A 25,224-nucleotide genomic window follows, 5' to 3' on the forward strand; every position below is an offset into this window, starting at 1 on the left:
CTCCTCCCGGTTTCTCTGCCCAAACCGGAGCAGCAGCCGCGAAGCCGAATGGGGAATTGGAATGAAGCCCTGGGCAGCTATGTGAGCCACACCTCCTCCGCCAAGGGAAGGGAAGGGGCCGGGCTTCATGAGGACAGCCCTCCCTCCCCCATGCTCACCACCGCGCCTTCCGGCGCAAGCTGCCCAGCGATTTAGCTAGCTAGCAATCTGAGGAAGCCATTCATGGAGCCGAACTTGCACTTCTGGATCCGAGAAAGCCAAGTACGGAGCAGATGCCGAGCCGGGACAGGGTGGGATTGTCGATGGGAAAGAGTGGTGCATGCAGAGGGGCCATCATTTCAGCCCCCGTGCAGTTTGCATGAGAGGACCCATTAGGGGCCAGTGTCAAGGGCACCACCGCAGCCTCCCTTGCTCGCCTTGAGTCAACACCAGCATAAGTCAGCAGTTTGTGGGGGATAGGGGAGGGAGTACCTCATCCCCTGAGTGTGCAAGACAGGCTAAGGCTTGGGCCAACCCATTTGGCTAAAGAACCAGTAAATGTTTTAGAAGCCTCCCTCCCAAGCGTGGTCCTGTGAAAAGAGTACTCGATTTGTAGCAATAGATCCTGGATTTGAACCCTGGCAATTGTCATATATCAGCCTTGTACAAATTAGAGCCTTCGCTCTGGACCTCAGTTTCCTCATCTGTAAAATGAGATTGGACTAGGTAGCTTTAAGACACAAATGTCCAGTTCAAAATCTGTCATCTGTGACAGATAGCGCCTCTTCTAGACTCAGCTGGGTACACCATCACCCTTCCCTAGTAAATCCTTCGTCTTAGGATGTTGGGGATTTCCCCTTTTTCCACTCCCTTAGAATTTACTCCCAGATGCTACCTTCTGCGAAGTAAGCATTAGTATTAGCTTAGAGATAAAGGAAATAGGAAAAAATTTCTTCTTTGCTTCCAGACTTCCAGTGGGATCCTTGAGGCTCTCTCTGACCTTGATCATGCCATCCATGCACAGTCCAGGCACTTCAGTGTAGACATTTGACAGTAGTCAAGAAATATCTTCATCTGCTCATTTCCTAATGCCATTAACGCCGTCTGGGCAGCTAGGTGATACAGTGGATACAGCTCTGGGGTTGGAGTCAGGACCACTCTGGGACAAGTCACTTAACCTATTTGGCTCAGTTTTTTCATCCGTAAAATAGGGGTAATAGTAGCAACTACCTCCCAGGGTTGTTGTAAAGATCAAATGAGCTAATGTTTGTAATGTGCTTGGCCCATAGTAGGCACTATGTAAATGTTGGCTATTATTATTACCATACTTTTCTGATCTGTTTTTTGTTTTGATTTGTCTGTTGTTTGTTGTTTTTTCTTTGTAGTCTTTTGTCCAAAGATTTCTTCACTGGCTTGACATACTAGACCCAACAAATGTACTGCTCTCTCATGTAAGTATTTTCTTAATTCAGAGCTATACTTTTATGGTAGGACTTATTAACAATTACCTTCAAGCCCAGCTGAAGCCACAGGATACATTTGTTTCTCATTTAAAAAAAATACTTGTATTGTATTTTTATCTATCTTAGCATTAGCTTGCCAGACTAAGAGGCTGTTTAGGTTATTGGACAAAAAACAGGAAATAACAACTATACAACTTTTTCTATTTTATCCATTGGGGAGGGGAAAGAAGGAAATTGAATGCATGTAGATACAATGTAATAAGAGTAGCTTTGAGACACCCAGACCATTAAAAGAGGCGAAATTCAAGAAAGGAGCTAGTGGTTAAACCCATAGCTTCAAAAGTCTAAATGCAGTTGCACAAAATTTGGGCAACAAGCAAGATGAGCTAGAGGTTCTAATGAAAATTGGCAAATTTGACTGCATGTATCACCAAGATTTGGTAGGGTGAAACTCATGATTGGAATGTCCATAAATGAGTATACCTTATTTAAAAAAAAAAACCCTACATCCAAAGCCTCCAAGAAAAATATGAATCAGTCCCAGGCCATGGAAGAGCTCAAAAAGGATTTTGAGAAGCAAGTAAGAGAAGTAGAGGAAAAACTAGGAAGAGAAATGAGAGTGATGCAAGAAAATCATGAAAAACAATTCAACAGCTTGCTAAATGAGACCCAAAAAATACTGAAGAAAATAAAAGAAAAAAGATAGGTAAAAAGGGGTGGCTGGATGTATTGATAAGGCATGTTAATTTCTTTTGTTTTTACATCTTTTTTATTTTCCAAATATATCCTCCCTCAATGCCCAGCAAGATATCTTTTATAACAAAGGGGGGGAAAAGGGGGGAAAAAAACACTTCAGCAAAACTAAAATAACACGTTAAATGAGTCTGAAAGAATGTGAAATGTGGCTTATCTGTAGACCTTCATCTCTAAAAAAGGAAGGGAAGTGAACTTTCTCTTCTGTAGAAACAATAACGGTCATAACTATATTCAGTGTTGAGTTTTTGTTCTTTCTATGTACATTGTTATAGTTGTATACATTGTTTTCCTGCTTCTGCATCATTCTGCATCACTTCATATAAGTGTTCCCATGCTTCTCTGAAATTTTCATATTCATTGTTCCATATGACAAATTAATATTCCAGTCTATTCATATTACACAATTTGTTTAGCCATTCCCCAGATCAATGGGTCTACTTTGTTCCCAGTTACGTACTGCCACAAAATGTACTGCTATTAATATTTTGGCGTACATGAGACCTTTTTTCCAGAAAGGGGTATGTGCATATCAGTGGCACCACTGAGTCCACAAGCATTTATTAATTGCCTAATATGTGCCAGCCACCATATTAGGTGTTGAGATACATTCCCCCCCCCAAAAAAAAGGTGAAAATAGTCCTTACCCTCAAGGAGCTTACAACCAGGCCCCCAGGGGGCAGGGGTGGGGGTTGGGGAAGAAACATGGAGAACTAAATGTACACAAATAGATTACAAAATATGTGCAAAATAAATTCAAATTAATTGTGGAGAAAACGTAACAACTGGGGGGAACAAGAAAGGCTTTGTGTAGGAGGCAGCATGAGCTAAGGCTTAAAGGGGAGGGGATCCTAAAAGATAGTTGTAAGAAGGGAGATCATTACAAGCATGGGAAAGGTCAGCCTGTGAAAGAGACGGAATGTTGTCCATGGGTAACAGCAAGTAGACCAGTTTGCGCAGAGCGTAGTATATATGAGGAGTTATGATGTAAAAGAGGTCTGGGCTTCAAATAGTCAATAGTTTTATTTTATCCCAGAGGCAATAGGAAGCCACTGAAACTTTGTGAGCAAAAGAGTGGCATGGTCAAAGCCATGCATTAGTAATATCAGTTCGGCAGCTATGCGACACCACTACTAAATTTATATCCCAAAGAGATCAAAGAAAGAGGAAAAGGACCTATTTGTACAAAAACAAATATTTATAGCAGCTATTTTTGTGGTGGCAAAGAGTTGGAAATTGAGGGGATACCCATCAACTGGGAAATAGCTGAACAAGTTGTGGTATATGATTGTGATGGGAAACTATTAGAGTGCTGTAAGAAAAAATGAGCAGGATGGCTCCAGAAAAACCTTGGAAGTCTTATATGAACTGATGCAAAGTGAAATGAGCAGAACCAGGAAAACATTGTATACAGTAACAGCAATATTGTAAAGATCATCAGCTGTGAAAGACTTAGGTCCTCAGAGCAAGACAATGAAAAATGGTGTCTACCGCCAGAGACAGCTCTAATGAACTCTGAGTGCAGATTGAGGCATACTTTTTTCAATTTATTTTTCTTGGGGGTTTTGTGAAGTGTTTTCTTTTGCAACATGGCTAATATGGACATATGCTTTGTATGACTTCACATATATTAATCTCCCATCTTCATGCATTTGCATTGATCTATTGTTTGCCTTCTCAAAGGGTAAGGGAGGGAGAGAATTTGAATTCATAATTTTTAGAAATGAATGTTAAAAATTTTTTTATACATAATTGGGAAATGTTTAACAAAATAAAATATATTACAAAAATATAACTGGGAAATATTTAATGAAAAAAATATATTTAAAAATTTTTGATGGCAGCTGTGTAGATGATGCGTTGGAGAGGAGAGGGATTAGAGTCTATTGCAGTAGTCCAGGTAAGAGTTGCTGAGGGCCTATACTCTGATCATGTGACTGGAGAGAAGGAACTGGATTCGAGTGATATAGTGGGAATAGAATCAATATATTGGGAAGAAGGAAGAATTGAAGAGAATTCTGAGGTTGAGAAGCTAGGTAATAACAAATGGGATTGTCCTCTACAGAAATAGGAAAGGGAGTGGGTCTGGGGGGAAAGATAATAAAGTTGTGTTTTGGATATATTAAATTTGAGCTGCCCTGGGACAACTAGGTGAACCCTAAGCAACCCTTCCAGTTTTGACTATCTGTGATCTTATGATGTTTGAAATATGTGGAATATAATGGACATAATTGTTTGATATTGTTATTTCTTAAATTAGGAAAAGATAAAAGCTGCAAGAGAACTGTTAAGGAGTGAACAGACACCTAAAGATCACATAGAGGACCAAAAGGTATATAGTAGCCTATGTGTCAAAAACCTGGAAATCACTGAGTCAAGGTAACCATGTGCATCTCTCTGAAGACCATATCTGGTTGAGGTTTGATCTATAGATAATGATGAAGGCATCATTTTTTTAATGACTTATTTATTAAAATATCTCAGTTTTAGAGGCAGCTAGGTAATGCAGTAGATAGAGCATTAGCCCTGGAGTCAGGAGGACCTGAGTTCAAATCCGGCCTCAGACACACAACACTAACTGTGTGACCCTGGGCAAGTCACTTAACCCCAATTGCCTCACCAAAAAAGAAAAAAAATCTCAGTTTTAAAACTAAATAAAACTTCTCTCTTACTATAAGTGGTTAGCGCTCATCTATGGACATGTGAAACAGGTCTTGCAATTGCCATTACTCTTTTTTGTGGTGACCACCGATAAATAGAGTGTTTCTTTTAAGTCAGAGGTTGATTGAGAGTATCGGCAGTCCTGGCCACTTCACAGCAGTGCAGGGATCTAAGACAACTTCAAAAGACACACGATGGAAATTGCTATCCACATCCAGAGAAAGAACTATGGAGTCTGAATGCAGATGGAAGCATACTATTTGCTTACCTTTTCCTTTGTTGTTTTGTTTTACTGCTTCATTCTTGTGGTTCCTCCCATTAGTTCTAATGGTTCTTTACATCATGAATAATGGAAAAATATGCTTAATATGAATGTATAAGTAGAGCCTATATCAGATTGTGTACCATCTTGGGGAGGTGGTAGGAGAGTGAGAAGGAGAAGATTTAAAACTCAAAATCTTATGGAAGTGAATGTTGAAAACTAAAAATGAATTAATTAATTTTTAAAAAGAAAGAATATAGGCAGTCCTTAAAGTTTGAAAAGATTTTCATTCCTGAAAAATGTCCTGTAAACCAAAAGTCAAATCTGATTTCTTCAATGATACAGTGTTATAATAAACTATACTCCTACCTAAAAACCTGACATTTGCCTTTTTATAGAAATAAGTGCAGACACCATTTAAAATTTAATCCAACAAAATTTATTAGGTACATATAATTTGCAAGACATTTATCATTTTTTTTAAATCAGCTATAAATACTGTTCCTGTCTGCTATACAAGAGAGCCAAAACTAGAATTACATGACCAAAAGCTTTGGTCCTGAGCATGAAAGTAAAGATGGTGTTAACAATACTTACACTCTTTTAGCACTGGTGAAACAACTGAGCTTGAAAACCAGTTGCCAAAAATAATAAACTATAATAATGAGCTAATAGATAGAAATACTCCCATCTCCATCCCTCCCCCAACTAATAAACTCCACCTTCCCTCAGTAGAAGGGATAGACTTCTATCCCCTTCTCCCAGATCAGTGTTCCAGGGTTTATTTCCCTTCCCCCCCCAAAAAAAAGAAACCCCTGCATCCAGTTAAATTTATCATCAAATGTTGGTTTGAGGCTATATTTTGTGAAGCTTGTCCTCTGTGTTACAGTTGGTAGTTATAGCTAACTATCCTGCATAATATTAAACTTTAGTCTAAAATTTCTATAAATCAGTAAAAAAAAAATATATGTGGTAATCACATTTCAGTTTTGTGTATTTGAGAGATATCTCCCCACCCTCATCTATCCACCAGGAGAAGGGGTCTGGAGAAACCCAGAAGAGGGATTATATGGGGTAGGGAACAACCATCAGAGGCCTGGAATCTATGAGGATAGTGTTTTTTTTTTTAGGATCATATCAAGAAATGGACTGACAAAATGTGCTGCCTGATGTGAATACCATGAGTAAGGTCATGGGCATCATTGGCAGAGCACTGTAAGAGTACATTTGTCCTGTATGTCAGGATTCTGCTGAATTGAAGGTACCAGAATCCTAACCCATGAAAAACATTTTCTCTCTGTCAAAATGATAAGGTCATAGGTAAAACTCTTTTTACCTGATCCATAGTAACTCTTTTCAGAGCTATAAAACGATGGAGCAACTGGAGCTTTGTCCAAAGCATTAACATGGTGGGTGGGGGTCACCACTGCTCCACATTATAATCCTTGCTTGGACCCTACCCCCCTTGTCTCATTACTTTGACACTCCTCTTGTAGGGCTTCCTACCTTCCCCATGTGCCACACCACCCCACTTCTTGGGCTAGAGCAAATTCATTCAGGGTGTATTGGGGGGTGAGCAGTGAACAGCTTAGTTCAGTAATATCTATCTTTCCATCTGTCTATCTATCTACCTCTCTGTCTATCTGCATATGTATCCTTCATGTTTAAGAGGTCACTCTCAACCAGCAAGCATTTATGAAGCACCTACTAGGTATAGGGGATATAAAGACAGAAAATGAAAGTCATTACCCTCAAGGAGCTTATATTCTCTCCAGAGAGAAAATGTACATATAGACATATATTAAAAATAAATACAAGGTAGTTAGGGAGGAAGCCACCAGCATTTGGGGAAGAGGGAATGAGAAAAGGCTTCATGTATAAGGTGATGCTTGAGTTGCATCTTAAAGGAGGTGAGAGATTCAGTGAGGTGGAGGTGAGGAGGGAGTGTATTCCAGGCATGGGAAATGGCCAATGCCAATGCATGCAGGTGGGAGATTAAGTGCCATGTATAAGGAATAGAGAGAAAGTCAGTGCATGAAGAGGAATGATATATAATGAGGCTGGAAATATAGGCCAAATATAGGCCAAAGGGCTTTAAAAATCAAGAAGAGGAATTTATATTTCGTCCTAGAGGCAATAGAGAGCCAATGGAGTTTACTGAGTTGGGTGATGACATGGTCAGGCCTATATTTGAAGAAAGCCATGTTGGCAGCAGTGGGGAGAATGGATTGAAGAAATTTGAGGCAGGGAGATCTAGAAAGAGGCCACTGGGTTCCCATAGTGGGTGATACTGCCCCCAGGGAAGGGTGCTGGAACAATCCAAGGGGGGTTGGTAGTAGCCAAAGGTGTGATTTGGGGGCATTGAATAAAAATAAGGGGCAGTGGAAACATAAGGAAAGAACAGAAGAAAATTTTGAAAAACCATTCTTACATGTTTCATCTGTTGTGTAACAGAGTTAAAGTCGTAGTGATTACATTATTTTCCAAATAAACCCACAAAATGCAATTTACAACCTATCAGTGGTCAAGTCTGCTGATAAGTCTTAACAAGCAAGTGTTGGCAGGCAGGCATGTTGGGAAGTTGAGCATGCATCAGCAGAAATATTTGCATGTAATGACTTTTACAATATGATATTGTATGGTTCCATGATGCAATATTGCATCATCAAAATTTCAATGCAGGAAAAAACCTACACTATTTTATATACCTATATAACTTATTGGGAATAATCTGCACTCATCTTAGGCCTTTGTCTAAAACATTTTATTAATAAGAGTCTCATCTCATCCATCTCAGAGTTGCCTTCTCAAAAGCAATTTATAATAAATTATTAAATTTAAAAGGCATCATTTTAAAAAATTTATATTTTTTTGAAATGATGTAAAAAAACTGTTAAAGGGTTAAAGAAAGTAGATTTCAGGGGGGTGCTAAGAAATTTTTTTTTAAAGGGGACAGTAGGCCAAATCAGTTTGGGAATCTCTCGTCCAAGTGCAAAGTAATGAGGGCTGTAGTGAACTATTGTGGTAACTGTGTGAGTTGATAAAAAGAGATGAATGTGAGAGGTGTGGTCTATAGGCTTCCCATCAGCTTAAAATCTTTTATATAGCCTGGTTAATGCCAAAAGTATTTCTTCTGTTTGTCGGAGGAATTCAAAGCAAAATGTTTGAGTACCTGACATTATACTCTGTTAAAGAAGGATTCCCTGCTAGTAATTAACTTTACAATTCCCCCATGACCAACCAAATCTGGACTGGGCTTAAGAATTATTAACTGTAGCTCTTCCTTTTCTCTTTGGAAAGAATGGTTTATTACATTCTGATCCTGTTGCTTTGCTCAAATTATGCTTTTGCCTTTGATTTTGACTCCTTTGAATGCAACAGGAAAAAAAAAGACTCCTTTCTTGTCTCTGAGGAGGGCAAAAGGCAGCCAGTTATTCAGACTGTAACGAAAATGCCAAGAGAGAAGACTGCAAAGGGACTGTAAACCCGTCCTTAAAAAGATAAAACTAATTTTTTTTTTCTCATTGGGTTAGATACAAAAAGCCTGGAAACAGAGCCTGGTAAGTTTAAGAAAAACTTTATTGACATAATCTTTGTAATTGTTATAACTTCTTTCAGAGAAAAAACATTTAATTGTTTGTTCTCTTAAAGGCAACAGTGCATCCTGAGACTGGGAGTGTAATTCCTATGTTGTTTAGGCCTGCAGGTGAGTTGGTTAGAGTTCCTCAGCAGATGTTCAAAAGTCTTGTTGCAAGCACTGAATCCTAGGTAAAATTAAAAATAAAAAACTTGGCCCACCTAATTTTCATTTCCTTCTTATGAAGGATTTATAAGGAAGGGGCTAGTAACTATGCGAATAGTTAGAGGACCTGGGGATATTTGGCATACAGAAAATAGCACGTGTGCATCTGTATGTGTGTATGTGTGCGTGTGTCTGTATGTGTACTCAAATGTTCAGTGAGAATCTGCATTTGGTTTTGATACGTTAACACAATTAAAATTTAATAATAAATGATATAATAATGACATATAGATATATTATGTAATGTATTAATATAATTTCCTGTATTAACAACAACAAATACTAATTCTGATTGAATATTTTTATATACCTATATAACTTATTGGGAATAATCTGCACTCATCTTAGGCCTTTGTCTAAAACGTTTTATTAATAAGAGTCTCATCTCATCCATCTCAGAGTTGCCTTCTCAAAAGCAACAATTTAACATTGCTGTGAACTTTCCTCTTAAGACTTAAGGACCATACCAAAAAACAAACAAAAAAAAGACTTAAGGACGATAGGACTTAAGACTTAAGGACCATAATTTAAATAAAACCTTTAGATGGAGACTTAGGTAGCTTAAGACAAATTCTGACTCTTTTACAAAAATATAAAATTAAAACTTTTACTGAGTTTGGTTGTTCCAGAGTATTTATAATCAAGGAGTTGTCTTTCTTTGCATTTTTTTCCTCTGTTACTGGATGGTAAAAGGTTTATTATTCCTCCACACCAGAGTTTCTCTAAGAATATCCTAAAAAGGAATATTTTTCAATAAAATTCTTTGTTAAATTATATTTTCATTAACAGTATTAATAGTAAGTGCTTCATTAGCTTGTTTGTTGTGATTAGCTTACTTGTTCTTCTAAACAATAATAGTAATAGGGATGATAATTATATGAGCATACATTCTAATACTTCTATCTAGTTAAAAAAAAACCCACGGTTTTTTTATCCACATGTGTAATAGTCCAGAGGATATTATAAATGTTTAAAAGTAGTAATCACTTTGGGCAGCTAGGTGGCGCAGTGGATTGAGCATTAAAATGGGCCCTGGATTCAGGAGGACCTGAGTTCAAATCCAGCCTCAGACACAAAACACTCACTAGCTATGTGACCCTGGGCAAGTCACTTAACCCCATTTTCCTGGCCAAAAAAAAAAGTAGTATATCACTTTGTTTCTCCTAGTATCGATTCTTTCTCAACTATAATGAAAAAGATGAGAATGAGATGAATAACCAAGGACAATAACAGACTGAGGGGTGGGGAGCCTGCGGCCTCGAGGACACATGTGGCCTCGAGGCCGCAAGTTCCCCACCCTTGATTAGATAAATAAACTCACATACTACAAACACGGACCTAAAAATATCTTGGAAAACTCAACCAATAACCTGTAGTGGGCATAGACCTGTATCACAAACTGAACAGTTGCTCACAATTGCCCAGACATCACATTGACCAAGAAAAACTTAGGAACATTGTTTTTAGTGAATATCAGCATACCAAAATTCCAAGCTACATGGGACAAAAAGTTTTCAAACCATAGAGACCTGGCATAAGAAATTAAAATCTAGAACAAAGGAAGTGCATTTCATCCCTATTATCCTGCCTGCTACTCAAATTGTACCAAAGACACTTTTAGTGAGCCTAATAAGCCAAAAGAGTCACTTATCTTATCCACCTATACAATAGTCCATAGAATATTAAATAGTAAAGAATAATAGCAGTACAGTAACCTGTCCCAAGACTGCTTCTGCTTGAACCCCAACAAAAACAATGAGAAGAATGAGATAAAAATAGCTTATTTCTAGAAAGCGCTTTAAGGTTTGCAAAGTAATTTCCTCACACCAAGCATTATAGGGTCAGTTCAGAATGATAACCATGAGGCACTGCCCAATCCTGAATCATCAAAATGATTCCATTGTTTTCATTATACTGGACTTAGGAAAATGAAAGTGGACTCCTACTGGTCCAAAGGCAGCAGGGTACCTTCCCCGTATATAGCGCTTTAATGCTTACAAAGTACTTTATGTCTACTGTCACATAATATTCTTTGAAATAGACTGAGTAGCTCTTATCATCCTCATTTTATAGATGAGAAATCAGACGTAAAGATGTGAAATGATATGTTGTACCAATCAAACTACCAAAAAATTATTTTGTAGAGCTAAAAAAAAACAAAAACAAAATTCATATGAAGGAGCAAAGGGTAAAGGATTTCAAGGACATAATAAAAAGCAAGAAAAAAGAAGAGGGAGCCTGCTTAGCATTACCAGATCTATAACTAAAAAACAGTAATTGTCTAAACTATTTGGTACTCATTAAAAAATTTACCTGATGTGTTGATACAAATGAACACAGTAGTATAGTGTTTAATAAACCCAAAGACTCCAATTTCTGGGGTAAGGACTCAATATTTGACAAAAATTGCTGGAAAACCGGACAGTAAGATGTGAGAAATTAGATTAGACCAATATCTCATATCACATATCACAATAAATTCCAAATAGATACATGACCTATATAATCATAAAAATTAGAGGAACAGGGGAAGGAGATAACATTCTTCAACTATGAAGGGGGAGGTGTTCTTGGCCAAACAGGAGACAGAGAATGATATGAGATAATATGGACAATTTTGATTGTATAGAATTAATAAGCTTCTTTGAAAATTCAATTTAGTCAAAATCAGAAGGGAAACAGTTAACTGGGGGGGGGAAAAAACCTTTGCAGCAAATTTCTTTGATATTCTTCAGGTTTGCTATCCAAGATGTAGAGGAAATTGGTTCAAATATAAAAGAACAAGAGCTAGTCACCCAGCAAATAGTCAAAGGATATGAAAAGAAAGTTCTCAAGGGAAGAAATTATAGCCATATAAAAAAATGCCTCTGATCACTAATAATTTGTAAATGCAAATTAAAATAACTCTGAGGTTCCAACAGTGCTGTATGCAGGTGAAAATTGGTCCAGTCACTTCTCAAAAACAATTGGGAACTATAACCCAAAAGTCACTAATCTCACTATATCTTTGACCTAGCAGTACCACTACTAGGAATATCCCCCAAAGAGATCAAAAAAAGAGGAAAAGAGCCCATATGTGCAAAAATACTTATGGCAGTACTTTGTGTTGTAGCAAAAATTTGGAAACTAAGAGATGCTCATCAATTAGGAATGGCTGAACAAATTATATTATATGAGTGCAATATCGTTGTAACTTAAAAAACGATGAAAGTGATGAATTAAGAGAAACCAGGAAAGACTAGTATGAACTGAGGAAGAGTGAAGTGAGCAGATGCAAGAGAACTAGTTACACGACTACGATATTATTTAAAAAAAAAACAATTTTAAGACTTTAGAACTCTGATCAATGCAATAACTAGTCACAGCTCCAGAGGATTAGTAATGAAGTATACTACCCACTTCCTGACAGAGATGATGAACTAGAAGTATGAAATGAGACAGATAGCTTTGGACATGGCGATTATGTGGCTTTGCTTTTGTTGATTATGCTTTTTTTTTTTTTTAGAAATTATGATTGGTTTTGTTTCATTTAATTTTGGAGGTTGAAGGGAGCTAGTGATTGATAATGATGCCCCACTAGAAGGAAAGGAAGAAAAGGGTCCCTGAAAGCATTTTTTAAAGTGTACAGCAGAAAACAGAAGGAGATACAGACAAGTAGGACAGCTTTAAAACATGTTGATTTTATTATGTGCTTTAAAAAAAGAAAAAAAAAGGAAGTTGTATATAATAGAGGTTCATAGTTTCATATATAAATTTTTTTTCTTTTCTTTGATATGGAAATGTTTGTCTTTGTTAAGTTCAGAATAATAAAAAGTAAAATTATTAATTTTTATTATATTGTTATTGTTCTTTAAATATATTCATTGGTTTACCCAAAGTCACATTGCTAATAAGTAGAAAGACCCCTTGACTCTGAACCCAGTGAGAAACTGGTGACCTAGCTTTTAATCTTGTCTTTGTCATTAACTTGCTGTGTGACATTGGGGATGTAATTTCACGTCAATTTCCTTATCTGTAAAATGACAGCATTGAATTAAATTATCCCCAATGATCATTCCAGCTCCAAAATTCTATTGAATGTTCAATGATTTTAGGGAAAAAAATTTGTAACCAAGGTAGAAATAAAAAAGTTTTTTTCAGGTTAATTATTCTTTCCCACACTTTTCCTTTATATGATCAATTAATTACAAAACATTTGACCTATACTAATGATACTTTTCTTCTTCATTAGCTTTCTTTCCTATTACTGGACCTTTGGTAAGTAGCCAAAAATAGACATTTTAAAGATATCACCATTGTGCATAATTTTAAATTATTTCCACATACTATTTATTTTCACATTGGAAAATAGAAACTTAAGATATTACTAGTTATCCTGGTCCATTCATTCTCGATAACAATTTGGAACTATGCCCAAAAGGCTATAAAACTTTGCATGCCCTTTGACCCAGCAATATCCCTATCATCTCTGTATCCCAAAGAGATCAAAGAAAAGGGAAAAGAACCTGTATGTACAAAATTATTTATAGCAGCTGTTTTTGTGGTGGCAAAAAAATTGGAAATTGAGGAGATGCCCATCAATTGGGGAATGGCTGAATAAGTTGTGGTATATGAATGTGAGGAAATTCTATTGTGCTAGAAGAAATGATGAGCAGGATGATTTCATCTTGGGAAGTCTTATCTGAACTGATGCAAAGTGAAATGGGCAGAATCAGGAGACCACTGTACACAGTAACAGCAAAACTACAAGGATGATCAATTGTGAAAGACTTAACTACTCTGATCAAGACAATGATCCAAAATAATTCCTAAAGACCCATGATGAAAAATGTTGTCCACTTCTAGAGAGAGAACTGATGAATTCTAGGTGAAGATTGGAGCATACTTTTTTCACTTTATTTTTCTTGCTTTTTTTTCAACAAGTCTAATATGGAAATATATTTTACATGACTTCACATGTATAATCAATATCTTACTGCTTGTCTTCTCAAGGGATAGGAGAGGGGCAAGAGGGAGGGAATTTGGAATTTGAAATTTTTAAAAGTGAATGTTAAAAATGAATTTTAAAAATATGTAGAAAAAAATGAATAGTTATCTAAAGTTTGGTAATTTCTAAGAGGCAATTATGGTATAATGGAAAGAAGCTTAGCTTAGAACTGAGGAGGCCTGGGGTTTAGGCCCTGCCTCTGTTGTTCTCTGTTTGTTCTTGTATAAGTCACAGTCTCACTCTGGGACCATAGTTTCCTCATGTGTTAAAAAGACCTTTCCAACTCTAACTTTATATGATATATTGCTAGTTATCTTTTATGTTTATATAATAAACACTGTTTTTAGCACAGTGCCTGGCATATAGTAGGTGCATAATAAATGTTTATCGATTGTTGATTAACATTTCTTCAACTAGACTTAAATACCTTGAGTGCAAAAACAGTCCTGTTCATTTTCTCCCCTACAGTGCCTAGTGCACTGTCTTGCTTATTGGAGACGCTTAATAAATATCCTTTGTTGGTTAGTCTTCCATTCCATCTTACTCACCTTGCCCTATCATCCTAGTGATCTTCTGGATCTACTCAGCCACATCAAATTATAGATTGATTATAGAACTTAGGGCTAAAAGTGGACTGTAAGCTCCTCAAGGGCAGGGACTATTTTTGGTTTTGCTTTTAAACCCCTAAGGCTAGTTCAGTTCCTGGAACATAGACACTATGCTTGTTGAATTGAATTGCTGAAGGAACCCAAGGTCATCTAGTCCATTCCCTCATTTTATAGGTAAGGAAACTAAGGTCAGAGAAGTTAAAGTCACACAGGGAGTAAAATCCTGTGCCCAAGTCTTCTGACTGCAAATCTTTGTTCTTTCCAGTACAGCACAATGTCAATGAACCCCTTACTGTCTGGTCCATGTACCAGCTGAGGTGAGCAGGGTTTGGTAAAAGGAACTCACTTTTCTATTTGTTTCCCTCATGCAAGGTATTCCTATTTCTGCAAAAATATAAAGGAATAAAGGCTGCTCTTTTCCCTCAGGTAACAGCTGTTTCTATTTTATGATCAGTAAATGATTTTATGCTTGAATTAAAAATATAATACCTCTACATTATTTCCTGCAGTTTTTCATCCATGCATATAATACTGAATTCAGCATAACAAATGGAAATTCAATTCATGTAAGTAAGCAATTAACCTCTTATTTTTGCATCATCCCTTAGGGAACTTAGTATAATCCACAAATAATGAATAAGTTATTCACTAAACTGTAATTTGATTTTTTTTCCCTTTAGGCTAAATACTCTCTTGAACAACAACTTCTTGGGATGACTACAATTATTTCTACAACATTTTTTGGAGTAGGTATTTTTTAAGACCCATTGAATTACATTCTGATTTCTCAAACCAGATGTTTATGTAAAACTGACATAATTCTTCATATTTATCATGATGTTTATCTCCAGACAGCTTAAATAATATTCTTACATTATGCCAGAGTTGCAAGAGGTAATAAGGTCCAAGAGACCTGACTCATACATCTATTAGCTATGTGTTTTTGGGCAAGTCATTTAATCTCTCCATTGCCAAAATGCATCAGAAGAAGAAGGTTTCACATGGAAAATTCCCTACGCGAATGAAATCACAGGTCTGGACTGAAAAAGAAAAAGTCATGGTTAGGGAAAATGTCACCTTTGGGATTGATTTGGTAGCTTCCTTTGTACTTGGGGGACATTGTTATCAGTTGGGAAATTGGGTTCATTTAATTCATTTGAAAACTCTAAGTTAATAATAAAAATATAAAATATTTAGTCATAATTGAACTTTTTACACAAATGTTTAGTCCTTATTTTCTATGCACACATAAAATCATAATTGCAACTTTTCTCTTTACTATATGAGAGCATTCTGAACATCCCTACGTAGGTAAGATTAACTTATTTTTTCCTCTGTGATTTCATTAACACAGGGAACTGGATCTAGCGGCAAACTCCCTCTATTAATGTAGTTCAGTAACTTATGCAATTTATGATCTCAGGAATGTTATAAGAGAGAGACAAGAGAGCATAGGGGACAGAGAATTGACCTCAGAGGCAGGAAGAACTGATCCTGCTTCTGACTCATGCTGACTGTGTGACCCTGGGAAAGGAATTTAAAATTAAATTGTACAATAAAATGTAAATTCCAAATCTGCATTGAGACTAGAAAAACAAACCCAATGTCATTGTCATCATTTCTCAGAACTCTTGAAGTCATAAATCACAGTCAATATTAATAATTCAAATTTATCTAGTACTTTACTGTTTTCTCCATTGTCTTGTTTGAAATCTTGATCTTTACATATAAGTCAATAGTGCAATTATAGGATGATCACATTATAATTCTAATGATTCCACCAGTATACTAACCAACTGGCTTCACATGTGGCTTCCATGTTGAAATAGACTAGCTAAGTTTTTATAATTGGTAGCCCCTTGCTAAGTGTGCAGTTCATTTTCAGTGCCAATTGAATATAACCTCTAATAGTGACCCTGACCCCTCTACCAAGATGAGCTTGCCTTCCTCAAATCTCATACAGCACTTTGTGTTTTGCTTCTCCATTTATCAGGCTCTGTTTTGTATTGTAGTTATTTGTGTATGTGCTAAATCCCTTCCCCAACCCCATTCACACTAGACCTGTAAGGCCCCTGAGAGCAAGGACTGTATATTATTCAGCTTCGTAACTCTTCTCATGCCTAGCACAACGTTCTATACAGAGTAGGTACATTATAAATGTACGTCAAATTATAATGAATTGATATTTCTTCTCTGGTTTCCTAGATATCCCCTCTTTTGATGATGAATCGATACACATTAAAAGGACCTGCTGTTCAGAATGTTGTTACCAAAATCTTGCCTATCCCTCTTCTGGGTAAGTAGATGAGAACTGGAAACATATAGCAGTTGGCTGGTTTTTACCTACCTTGGGTCATCATGAAAAGAGAAACATCTTCCTCCCTATTCCTTTGCACAGATACTTCGCTCCATTCCTAACTATAGTGTGCCTAATCTTGAAGGACCTCAGAACAAAGCTACCTTTTATAGCCTGCCTGCTCAGGTCCCAGATTGTATTCATTTCCTACTTTCAGATTATAAATGTTTTATGGGCTATTTCTCTTTCACCACTTTGCACAACATCATAGTAGAAAGAAAATATCTTGCTTCTCTAACCTGACTCCCACTTTTTGATAATGTAAATTTTAAATGCAGTGACCAAACAAATCTCAGCCCTGCTACTTATCACCTATCTGGTTTGGGACGTATCATCTAAACCTTAGGTTTCACATTTATAAAATGAAACTGTTGGACTGATTGATGCCTCTTAGGTCCCTCCCAGCTCTCTGTCTATGGTCCTATAATCTTGGTTTCAGAGAATAGGTAAAACACACTTCCTTCCTAGGGGTACTAGAGCAGAAAGTCACATGGACTGTCAGTTATAGCGATTGTATTGGTTAGTTTTGCTAAGTAGGATTTCTTTGTTAAAAAGGAAGGCTCTTTGGGTGCGCAGCAATATTTTGGGAAGTAATTATGGTGTAAAAAACAAAAATGCCTCAACAATTTTTAAATTCTTTTTTGTTGATAAATTGTATTATTTATTTTAAACTTAAATAACAAAACAAGAAAAGAAAAAAAACATTGTCATGCACACAGCACAAAGGAATCAATATAAAACAATAAATTTGATTTCAAGAAAATCTATATAATAAATACTACACATTGTTCTCAAAGCTGCTCAGCTTTTCTTGCTTCTGTGTAGGTTTTCTTTTGTTTTTTTGCTATGCACTTTTTACTTAATTTTTCCCCCTCCCTCCTCCCTACCCCCCATCTCCACATTCAAAAGAAGGCAACAATTAAGTGTGGATATATATACATAGATATCCATCAACATACAAATATATACACTCATACATATATATGTAAGACCTTACTATGCTTATTTCTACTTGTCATCTGTTTCTCTGAAGGTGGATAGCACCTTCCTTTAGAAGTCCAAGTTTTCCCATTTTTTTCTAAATCAAGCAACTCATCATTCCTACACTACAGCAATATTCCAACCCAACCACATCCTATCTGAGAGATTGTCTATGAAAGTTTTTCCCCTATTTTCTATATTCCTTCTATACTTGGCTGCATAGGTTTTATTTATATAAGAAAATTTTAATTTAAAATAATCAAAATTATACATTTTATACTTCAACAATTCTCTCACCTGATAATATAGTTTAAGGTCTGATACTGTTAAACCTACCTCCCTTGCATCTTTTTTTCCCTGTTTTCTTTGAAGTCCCTGACCTTTTGTTCTTCCATATGAACTTTGCTATTATTTATTATAACTCAGTAAAATAATTTTTCAATAATTTAATTGAGATGGCATTGAATAAATAGATTAGTTAGATAAAATTGTCATTTTATTGGCTTTACTTACCCATGAACAACAAATATTACTTCAATTATTTAGATCTGATTTTATTTGTATAAAAAGTATTTCATATTTATGTTCACATAGTTCCTGTGTCTGTTTTGCAGGTACTCTCAAGTATTTTATATTGTCTAGCTATTTTAAATGGTCTAAAACAATATTAAATAATATTGCTGACACATAGTGTAGTTTCCCTGTTTTTCTCTTTTGATTAAAACTATTGTAGCTTTAACTTTGTCTGAGATCATGATTACTACCCTTGCACTTTTTACATAATAAATTCTACTTCTGACCTTTATTTTATCTTTGTGTGTATCACTCATTTTTATAGCATTTCCTGAAAGCAACATACTGTTGAATTCAAATTTTTAATCGACTATCAGTTTCCATTTTATAGGTAAATTCATCCCATTCACATTCTAAGCTATAATTACTTGTTGTTTATTTTCTTCCTTCCTATTTTTCCTTACTATCCTTCTCACCTTATTCCTATACTTTATTTCTATCTGCTACTTTGCCCTTCTATTCTTACCCACCCATCCAAGAGTCCCTCCCTTATCTTCTCCCCCTACCCTATCCCCTTGCCCTCTTATTTCTTTCTGTATTTAGAAGATTGTTACACCTTTCTAGATATATATGTTGTTCCCTCTTTAACCCATTCCCGATGAGAGTAAGGTTCCATCAAGCCATCTCTCTCCACTAGCTTCTGTATCAGTTTTTCCTTTTATGCCTCATTTGTATGAGATAATTACTCCTTTTTATCTCTCCCTACAGTTTTTGTTTTTTTTAGTCACTTCATCATACACAACTCAGCCCAAGCCTTTTTCTCAAACTACCAAAATAATGATGACAATCATAAGAGTACTGATAATATTTTTACATATAAGAAGTAAACAATTTGATCTCATTGAGTCTCTTATAATTGGTCTTTAATGTTTACCTTATGTTTTTCCTGGATGTTATATGTTGAATTTTCCCTTAAGTTCTGCTGTTTTTGTCACAAATGCCTGACAGTCTTTCAGTTCATTAAATGTCCTTTTTTTTTTCCCAGTTAGGATTAGAGTTAACTTTGCTGGATAAGCTACCCTTGGTTGTAACCCTAGCCATTTTGCTCTACAAAATATAGTATTCTAAGACCTACAGTCCTTCAACATAGTAGCTGCTAAGTCTTGTGTAATTCTTATTGTGGCTCCGTGATATTTAAATTGTTTTTTTTTTTCCTGGTTGCTTCCAATATTTTCTCCTTAACTTGGGAGCTTTGAAACTTTGATATTCCTGTAAGTTTTCCTCCCGGGATCTCTTTCAAGTAGTGGCGGGGATTTTTTCTATTTCTGCTTTGCCTTCTTGTTCTAGAACTTTAGGACAATTTTCCTTGATAATTTCTTGTAACATCGTAACAAGATTCTTTTTCTAATCATAATTTTCAGGTAGTCCAGCTATTCTTATATTATTTCTCCTCGATCTGTTCTCCAGAACAGTTCTTTTTCTGTTGAGATGTTTCCCATTCTCTTCTTTTTTTATTCTTTTGATTTTTATTATTTCTTGATGTCTTAGAATGTCTTTAGCTTCCTTTTGCCCAATTCTGGTTTTCAAGGAATTATTTTCTTCCTTAAGTTTTTGGTTCTATGTTTCAAGTAATTCTTTTCATAATTTTCTTGGATTGCTCAATTTTTTTTTCTAATTTTTCCTTGATCTCTTTTATTTGATTTTTAAAGTTTCTTTTAAGTTCCTCCAAGAACTCTTTTTGTGCTTGGGACCATTTGACATTTAAAGGAGTGACTTTTTTTCTGTATTTTGCCAGGCAATGGGGTTAAGTGACTTGCCCAGGGTCACACAGGTAGTAAGTGTTATGTGTCTGAGGCCGTATTTGAACTCAGGCTTTCCTGACTCCAGCAGGGCTGGTGCTCTATCCACTGCACCACCAACTACTTAACTCTAACTTTTTATTTCCACTGCTCTATGTTCCCTCTGAGGCAAGGTTCTGTCTCTTTTTGTCTAGGACATTTGGAGAGCTGAAAGTTTTCTGATCTATTCCTCTATCTTCCCAGAATCCTCTCTAAATTCATATTTTTAAAAGAAATCCCATGGATTTTCCATGGGAGGGGGAGGATATGGATAATATTCAGTAAGTGTTGTCAGTCCTTCAGAGGTTTTTCTTTCTCTTTAGCAATGAAGTATATCTAAGGTTGATAAAAAGATAAATGATCAAATATTTCAGTTGACTAAAAACACAAGCCACATAAGAAAACTAAGTAGTTATTTCATTGAATTCTTAGGTTGGCCAGAGTGCAGATTCAGTTATTCCTGCTGCAAATCTCTGTTTGGAATATTTTGACATGTTCTAAGTGTGACAAAATTATGTCCGAGGTAAATTTAGCTGACTAGAAAGCAATCTCCATGTTTTGCTTTGCTTTTGAATACTACAGCCTTTTTAAGTGCATTTAATGTGGTGGTGAGCAGAAGCCATGAGTACCAGAATGGAATTCGTGTCATGGACAAGAATGGGAATGTTGTAGGACTGTCACAAGAAGCTGGGGCAAAGGTAGGTGGACAATTGTAGAGCTCTCCTATCCACTCACACTTCAGGCAAAGGACTGAATATTCTGTTTTGAGAAGAGAGGAAGTCGTATCCCTCTTATCCACTTCCCAGCTTCCTCCAGTACATTACTTTGCATTCTGTGTTCTGATATTTGGTTGATGTGAATTATAATATCTCTGTAAGTGCAAGGAAATTTTGTTTTTCAAATACAGTTGGCATTGTGCCAGGCTGTGGTAGATCAGGCAGTGCTAGTTTATACGGCCAACACAATAGGTGGGGAACAGTAGCTTTTCGCTACCTATTCTCTTTTTTTGGGGGGGGTGAGGTGATCAGGGTTAAGTGACTTGCCCAGGGTCACACAGCTAGTAAGTGTTAAGTGTCTGAGGCTAGATTTGAACTCAAGTCCTCCTGATTCTAAGGCCAGAGCTCTGTTCACTGCACCACCTAGCTGCCCCCCTATTCTCTTTTGTACTTCAAATTGGGAAGATTTTACTCTATCCCAATAGAAGCTTTTTGGACCTTAAATGATCCCAACCTTCCCTTCTAAGTAAATCTTTTAGAAAGAAGTTCCCAAGACAAGTGACCCTGAGGGTTTTCTTACTGCTTCTTAGGTAGGAATTTGTGGTCGTGTGTGTGTGCATGTGTACACACATGAGTGTGTGTGTGTGTGTGTGTGTGTGTGTGTGTGTTGAAAAGGTTTTGTTGAAAAGAGAAGGCTGTGAGCTTTAACCACTGTGGTTAAACTTTAATGTTTATGGTGTAGTTCCTTTGTTGCCTTTACTTCACAAAGGCATTTTGTTTTTCACATTTGAAGGCTATAATTAGTGGTGACCATTATAACCAAAAGTTTTTGGAGGAAGAAAAAACATAAAGGGTCTGATACTTAAAATTTGTCACTTTATTTATTTTTTTGCTGAGGCAATGAGGGTTAAGTGACTTGCCCAGGGTCACACAGCTAGTAAGTGTCAAGTGTCTGAGGCCAAATTTGAACTCATGTCTTCCTAACTCCAAGGCCAGAGCTCTATCCATTGCACCACCTAGCTGCCCCCGAATTTGTCATTTTAGAATAGTGTTAAAATTTTATAGCATCCTGATTTGACTTTGCACTTTCTTTAGGCAGTTGGAGAAACAGCATTGTCTAGAGGTTTGCTCTTTGGGACTTCAATGCTTCTTTCAAATGTGTTTTCATACTTTTTGGAAAGGTAAGAGCTAACTCACTGCTGTCTAAGTAAGACTCATTTCAAAAAAGTAGTAATCTTAAATCTCAATTTTTATAGAAAAAGACAAATACTGCTTTAAAAAAGTTATTTCAATACCATCCTCCTCCCTCCCCCACCACCCCCAGTTCTTCAGTATAGCAAAACCAGTTAAAATTGGGATGAGTAAGTTTGAGGTTGGGGAGGTAGTGGGTATATAGAACCATGGATTTCAAGACAGAACACCTGGGTTTGGATCCTGGCTCTATCACTTTACTATCTCTGTCACATTTAGATGTCTTAGCAAGTCACTTCTTTTCTCTGACCTCACATCCCTCATTGTAAAATGATAAGATTAGATTATATCAATGTTCTACAGAGTTTTTCAATTATACATCCCTACCAGTAAAAAATTTTTGAGTATGTATTCTAATATATGTATTGTATTTTAAATTATTATTATAGTAAAGTATTATAATTATTAAATTATAAAATAATAAATAAAATAAAAATAATATTAAAGTATATATAGTAATTAAAGTATTATAAAATACATGTGTATTATAAAACTTACACAAAATATAAATTTAATAAGGATAAGATAAAGATGGTATCACATTTGATCTAGAGTCAGTAGGAGAACACTAGAGTTTATTGAGTAGGGAGACAACATGGTGAGACCTGCATTTTAGGAAAATAATTTTAACAGCTGTGTGAAGGATAATTTGGAAAAAGGAGAGACTTGAAGCAAGGAGGCCAATTAGGAAGCTTTTGGAATAGTCTAGTTGAGAAATGAAAAGACCCTGATTTAGGATGATGGTTAAGTGAATAGAGAGATGTTATGGACGTAGAAACAACAACATCTAGCAGCTGGTTAGCTATGTGGAATGAGGGAGAGTGAGGAACTGAGGATGACGTGAAGATTGTAAACCTGGTGCCTGGAAGGATGGCGGTGCCTTCAGCAGCAACAAAGAAGTTTGGAAGAGAGATGGGTTTAGGAGGAAGATAACAAAATGAATTGTTATGAAAACCACAACCCATCCAGGACAGATTATCCTGTATGATTTACTTTGTCCCACTTAAAATGAAAAGAGTTACTCATTTGTCACTCTTTGAGAGGCACTTGCTGCAGCCATGAGGAGATCTGGTGAGGGGAGGGAATGTGTATGCTAGGGGAGCTGGGGTGTATGTGTGTGTGTTTGTGCATATGTGAGATTTTCCCAGTGGCACCTGTACCACCTGCTGCTGTGGATGTCTATGTAGTGGTTAGCTTACAACTGCCCTGAGGGGCTGATGTCTGATTCGAGAGCGGGTATTTTGGGTGCTTGCACAATAAAGAGTGGAGCAGAATGGGAGAAGAGTTAGGGAATACAGGTAGATGTGGTTTTGTTAGAAACAAAACAACCAATAAACAAGCATTTATTAAATGCCTACTATGTATCAGGTACCATGTTAGGAACTGGGGATAAAAATATAAAGAATAAATAATCCCCAGCCATAGGAAGCTTGCATTTTAATTAAGAAGACAATATACATATACACACATATGCATGTACGTATCTATACATATGTGTATACATATTATATATATTATATATGTATGTAATGTGTCTATTTACATAAATAGAATAAATATAATGAAGTTCAGTGCAAGGTAGTTTGGGAAGGATGCACTAGCAATTGGAGGCAGGATCACGAGTCATGCCACATACCCACACCATCTCCCAGTCCTCACTTTGGAGACAATATGATCTCCAAAGGCTTTTCTAGAGCTAAATCCTATTAAGACCACTGTTCAGCATGGTCCTGTATTTTTTGTCTTGACCCAAGGTCTTCATTTATTGAACCAGTATGAGTGATAATAGAAGACAGCAGACTCAATGGGCTTACCTCCCTTATCAAAAACAAGTGTGAGAAAAAGGCCTTCTTGACGTTTGACTACTAAAGTTTGTCCCTAAAAGAATGTAGCTAGAAACCTGAGTTACATCCGTGCCTTCCTTGGCTACTCTGCCTTTATAATGAGCCAACACCCTTTTAAAACATCCAACCTGCTGGTTCTCATTATTTGGAGCTCCGCCCAGTGCATCCTTCCTCCTCACCTTCAGGGTGGGCCTTCTGGTTTCTATATAGTTGAGAAAGGTGTTCCCCATCATCTGCTAGATGAGCAAGGAGAAGGCAGCAGGTCAGAACATAGGGTTACCTGACATAACTCTAGGACCACAGTGTACATTATTTGGTGGGGCTTGGTGGGGCTATGGGAACAGACTCAAATAAAATAGCAATGAAGGTGATAAAACTAGTGACTCTGATATCATTATGTCAGACTGTAAAGTGCCTGCTTCAGAAGCTAATATAATTTTGTAGCAAGGTTTAGCAGGTGTAACTTTCTTTCCTTAGGACCAACATTGTTCATCAAAATCCGAAGTTTCTGATGGTCATGAAGTTAAATGTGACTCTTCTGGTAATGGGATTGATGGTACCAGTTTCATTTTGTCTATTTCCACAGACAGGACAGGTAAGTCCCTTTTGAATATTTAATGGGAATTACTTAAATTCGACCTTTTTTGAGTCCTGCCTCAGGAGAGTAGAGATTATCTTATTTCATTATTGTCTCCCCATCAATTAACTTGGGACCTTCTACACATCAGGAGCTTAATAAATATTTGCTAATTTGAATTGGAGGAATCAGAAACTTTAAAATGAATAAATGTGTGGCATGTTAAAATTCCTTTGACTTTCCTAGGTATCTCTCCCTCCATTTCCATCTTCTGTACCTGCAAGTCATTGCTTCATGTTGTTTGTTTCAGTCCTGTCCAACTCTTCATGACTCCATTTGGAGTTTTCTTGACAAGTGGTTTACTATTTCCTTTTCTAGCTCATTTTACAAATGAGGAAACTGAGGCAAACAGAGCCCAGGGTCACACAGCTAGTAAGTATCTGAGGCCAGATTTGAATTCAGGAAGATAAGTTTTCCTGATCTAGGCCCTACGCTCTATCCACTCTGCCATCTAGCTGCCCCTGGACATTATTACATTTTTTAATTGCCTAAGACCATAATAGAGGCTTGATACAGCAATTCTTCCATAGTGCAGCCCCCTGAAAACTATGTTATGGTGATCTTGAATTTTAT

The 25,224-nt window shown here is 36.5% G+C and overlaps 1 protein-coding gene across 1 annotated transcript; it reads left to right on the forward strand.

Annotated features, from left to right (window-relative positions):
* The first annotated feature begins 161 nt into the window (after positions 1-161).
* On the forward strand, positions 162-24,604 carry SFXN4 (sideroflexin 4). Its single transcript, XM_027851961.1, is given in 14 exon segments — positions 162-261; positions 1,365-1,430; positions 4,456-4,527; positions 8,652-8,678; positions 8,770-8,824; positions 13,152-13,177; positions 14,888-14,941; positions 15,025-15,081; positions 15,196-15,261; positions 16,721-16,811; positions 20,786-20,901; positions 22,015-22,029; positions 22,031-22,100; positions 24,492-24,604. Coding segments are annotated over 14 exon segments (789 nt in total). The 5' UTR covers positions 162-222; the 3' UTR covers positions 24,527-24,604.
* The last annotated feature ends 620 nt before the right edge of the window (positions 24,605-25,224 follow it).

This window comes from Vombatus ursinus, unplaced genomic scaffold (genome assembly GCF_900497805.2).
Source record: "Vombatus ursinus unplaced genomic scaffold, bare-nosed wombat genome assembly UNPS02009205.1, whole genome shotgun sequence".
Taxonomy (NCBI): Eukaryota; Metazoa; Chordata; class Mammalia; order Diprotodontia; family Vombatidae; genus Vombatus; species Vombatus ursinus.